General features: G+C 45.9%; 1 protein-coding gene across 1 annotated transcript in view; it reads right to left on the bottom strand.

Annotated features, from left to right (window-relative positions):
* NUCKS1 (nuclear casein kinase and cyclin-dependent kinase substrate 1) overlaps positions 1-3,338 on the bottom strand; it is a 31,654-nt gene extending 28,316 nt beyond the window's left edge. Inside the window, exon 1 of the mRNA XM_012657830.1 lies at positions 3,019-3,338. Coding sequence (XP_012513284.1) covers positions 3,019-3,035 — 17 coding nt within the window. The 5' untranslated portion in view covers positions 3,036-3,338. The remainder of the gene's footprint in view (positions 1-3,018) is intronic.
* Between the last annotated feature and the right edge of the window lie 1,266 nt (positions 3,339-4,604).

The raw sequence follows: 4,604 nt of genomic DNA, 5'->3' as shown, positions 1-4,604 counted from the left end.
GGGAGGAGGATCTCTGGAGAGTATACCAAAGCTGAATTTCAAGAAACCTGGTTTCTATTCTGGGTAAGTCAGCTAATCTGAGCTTTCTTTCTCACCTTTTACAAGTAATGGCATTTTCCTTCCTTCTTTGCAAGATTGAGAGTCATGAAACCACTTTGAAAAGTTAAAAATGTTACACACTATGTTTTTTAATTGACATTGATAACATTAATCAGACAGAAAGTAAAGTGACCAACAGGGTGGGGGTGGGGGTGTGGGTCTATGAGCCAGAACCGAGAATTAAGAAATCTCCATTCTAGGCCCAACCTTGGCACCTGCTAGTGTGTGATGCAAGGCACTTCACTTGCCCAGGGCCCCATTTAGGTCTTCTTGTTAACTAAGTTTGCCTAAACTTCTTTTTAGCCCCAAGCGTATAATTTTAAGCTATTAATTTGAATCCAAGCTTTAAAATATTTGAGCTCTCACTTACAAGCCAGACACTGTATAAAGTAAATATAGCAATCTTGTATGAACAAAGTTATTTAGATATCATGTGCTAGACACACAATATGCAAAACCATGCTGTAGCCAATAGGTCTCTCATACCATTCATTTGTAAATTGATGTCAAGGCACCACTAGTACATGTAAATGTTTAGGTTCATATAAAATGAGTATTTACAGTAAAAATGAGAACCAGAAAAATAGCTAAATTATACACAGGTCTGACGGCAGAAATGTACCCCAAAAGAAGATATGCTGTGACACTGACATTTTCTCTAACATGTGCTTTTTTAAAAATTTTAAACAAGGCTTGTCATTCTGAAATCAGGTCTATCATTATTTTTTGGTTAAATGTCCTAAGGTAATATTCATCAATTATACTTTGAAACAATAGCATTTCCTTTTTTATTGCAAAATTTAACAAACCACCAAACTCAAGTTTAATTATTTCTGTTTTATTATTGGTCATGAATATATTAAAGACTTATTTTAAAATATTGTTACAAAGAAACTTTATGACTAAAATATAATCAGAATCCAACTTACTCTGAAATAATTTAAAAATGACAAAAAAAAAAAAGCCCACAATATGTTAACTTCACTCTTCAATTAAGGGAAATAAGCAAGGTTAAAATTTAACAATATACTAAGAAAAAATTTGTGCAGAAATCCCAATGCCTCCAAAAAACTGATAGAATGTGCTTAATATATTTATCCCCACATGGTAAAATTAAAAATCCAAGTTCTCCAGTAAGTAAGTTCTGTTCGTGTTCCAATACCTAAATCTGGGAAAACAAATTCAAGCAAATGAGATAAGAAAGTCACTACAATAAAGTCATCAAAACTTAGTGAACTCAAGTTTAAATGCAGAGAAAAATAATCTAATTTAACCACACAGTAATTACTTCCAAGAGACAAAAGATCCAATTCAGATAAAAGAAATCTTTATTATAATATTGTCTTTACCTGATCCTAAAGAAAATATTCTACTTGAGTTGATGGGATACATCGGTCAAGTTTCATGCCAAAAAAATTATGCGGAGTATAATCTGAAATAGCTATTCAGATTCCTCGACAAAAGGCCAGCAAAACTTTCACAGTAGAGATAGTGGGTTATTAGAAAAGAGGGTTGAAACTGAACGGCAGAAAAGCAGTCAAGTAGTTAGCTCATCCTCATTCCCGCCCCGTGCGTAGGAGTACGCCGTCCCATACCATCCCCAGTTGGAGGAGAAGGACGATCTACTCAGGAGACAAAACGGTGTAGAACAATACCCAGTACCCCTTTTCAGGGTCCCAAATCTCTCTTTAAAACTCTAACTCAAGATACTTCCGTTTCCCACAAAACTTGGAATGAAGAATGGGAAACGACAACTGTTAAAAACATTTAAAAACTACACCTTTTATCTATTTATTCAGAAAACACTATGCAAAGTAGGTAATTCTTTACATTAAAAGTAGTATTTATTTGCAACAGCCCTCCTTTTTAAGGCCTCAACAGATTGGACTAAACCACACCCCTCCATAAATGGCACATTCCATACAATAGCCTCGATGGCAAAGGGCGATTCCACCGACCGCTGGGGGAACAGCAAACTTGTTGAAATTCTGACAATGAAGTCTAATGGTTAACCGAACCGAGTCCCTTTATTACTAAAGTCACTGCGGGCAAGGAGAGGGTTACAAAAATATCCCGAGACGTGTACGCGGGTGAGAGTGGAACGAGAACTACACGGGATTTGGGCCGTGCCGTTAACCCGCGCCTCCCTGAGCACGGGCATTTCCCTGAGGAAGGACATTTCTAATCGGAGAGAAAGAGCGAACTTTGGGGTTAACTCTATCAAAACTCCGAAGTGGGGGAGAGGCAGCAGTCCATAATTTTCCAGGATCCAGTCCCGAACTCTCACTTTTGCCCAAGGGGAAAAGAACGGGTTCCGCCCACGCCCGGCCCGATCCGGGAGGCGGGCCCTGCAGCGACCCGGGAGGACGGAGGCGGGGACGGGTGGGAATACTGCCCCTCCCCCGCTGTATGGAACACCCCAGTCCGCCAGAGAAAAGAGGCCCGAGTGCCCCCCACCGCCACGCAAGTCGCAGAGGAAGGGGCGATACGGGTGCTGCCGCCCCTCCCTACTAAAGGTGGGGAGCAGAGCTCGAGTCCGCTCGTCTCCCCTGTGGGCGGTGAGAGGCCGGCCCCAAGGAGGTGGGGCCTGCTCGGGGGCGCTGACTTCACACCCCTCCCCCTCCGGCCGCTGGCGGTTCAGGGACACCCCGCCCGCTCCAGTGCGGCGGGTGGGGGAGGCAGCACAGCAGACCGGAGCCCTGCAGCGGCGCGGGGCGGGGAGGGAAGCGCGCACAGGCGCGCAGCCGCCACCCCCGCGCGCCAGCAAGGCCCCCCACGCTCAAGGGCGCGCGCGGGCCCCGAAAGGAGAAGGCCGCGCCTGGCACCCGGTAGGGCCGACTCTAGGCTTCTGTCCCCCATTCCATCACTACTCACCCCCAGTCCCCCCAACCCGCTCCAGGCCTCGGACTCCGCACTGACCTGACAGGCCGCGACATGTTCGCTGTTGAAACAGGACCGAGTCGAGAAGCCAAAGACCAGGACCCCCCCCACCCCGCGCGCTCGGCGCCCCACCCCCCCCGAACTTCGGCCGATGGGGCCGCTGCCGCCGAACCCCGAGCTGCTGGCCTCTCAAACTCCGCCGCTCTTTGGTTCAGGGCCCCTGGATCAGACGAGCCCCCCGCTCCCCCGTCTCTTCAAAATGGATGAATCAAACCAGCCGAAAATGCGCCAAAGCCGCCGTGCAACCAAACCCACTAGGGTTTGTGTGCTCCGCCCCAACATGCCCGCTCATTGGCGACTTCTGCCAGATGCGCCCAGCTCATTAGTCCATTTGAATCATCACGTCTCTCAGACCCCGCCCTACTCTCTGATAGGCTCCGCCTTCTCCGTGGGGTCCTGTTAGTCAAGATGCTTTGAGAGCGCACGGCCGCAAAACAAAAATGGTCGCTGCTCAGCCCGCCCCCTGGCTTCCACTCCAGAGTTGCAGATTCGTCTCAGGTCGTATCTTGGAACGACTAGAAAAAAAAGATTTATATTGGGTTTAGCGTGACTCAATGTTAGTTTAATGGTGTTTCATTTCGCTTGCCTTGATCACCTAGAAAATTCACTAATAGCAGAAGCCGTGGGATAGGCATCAGATTCGTCACTAAGGGGCTGCTACAGAATTGGAGGGAAATTCCTTAGGTTCAAAAAATTTGACCTTAAGCCTACAAACCCCTTACCCTGGCTTCAGCAGCCCTCAAGGGCCCAACCACACTGCTGGAGTAGAGAGGCAGAATCATAGTCAAGGAATATCTTCACCCTCACTTCCCATTCTCCGTTCTGGACCTTGAGATAAGCTTCAGGGTCATTAAAGTCCCAGTCTCCGCGAAATTACTATTTCAAGAAGAGAGAGTCAGGTGTGCAATGATTAGGAACATGTGAACTCTGGGACAACAAGATGTTTTGGTTGGAACCCCAGGTCCAGCACTTAATAGTTGTATGATTTTCCCTCTCTGTGCCTCAGTTTTCTCATCTGTAAACTGGGAAACAATGGTACCTACTTAATAGAGTAATTAGGATTAGTTGAGTTGATATATCAAAAGCCTTTGGGACAGTCTCTGGCTCACAATAAACACTGTGTAAGAGTCTGTTAAATTCAATTTTTAAAAGATGATCCATCCCTGGGGAGACACGAACAGGGCTGGCTCAAGACTCTTTCAAGTCATATAACTGAGGGTGACTCATATCATTCCATTTAAGCCCATAAACATTGGTTGGATGCCTGCAACTCTCAGAGGCAGAGCTCAGACTCCCTGTGGGAACAAGCTAAGGCTTACCCCACTATTGTAAATAGACTTCAATCCCTGCCACAGGCAAGGTGTTAATGACCAATTGAAGGTACCCTCCCCAAACAACAACAAAAAAACAAATCACTATCTGCCTCCTGAAAGTCTCCCTTTGTAAAATGTGTCTTCTCTAAGGGAAGAGAATAGCACAGTCCACCAGGAAGGTTATCTTTTGTCTCTTCCATGTTACTCCACCCTCTCTCCCCAAATGCTTTTTTTAATTGTGGTTAAGAATAT

Source organism: Propithecus coquereli, unplaced genomic scaffold (assembly GCF_000956105.1).
Source record: "Propithecus coquereli isolate 6110/MARCELLA unplaced genomic scaffold, Pcoq_1.0 Scaffold563, whole genome shotgun sequence".
NCBI lineage: Eukaryota > Metazoa > Chordata > Mammalia > Primates > Indriidae > Propithecus > Propithecus coquereli.
Note: the sequence above shows the minus strand (reverse complement) of the source record. Positions and strands in the feature narration are given on the sequence as shown.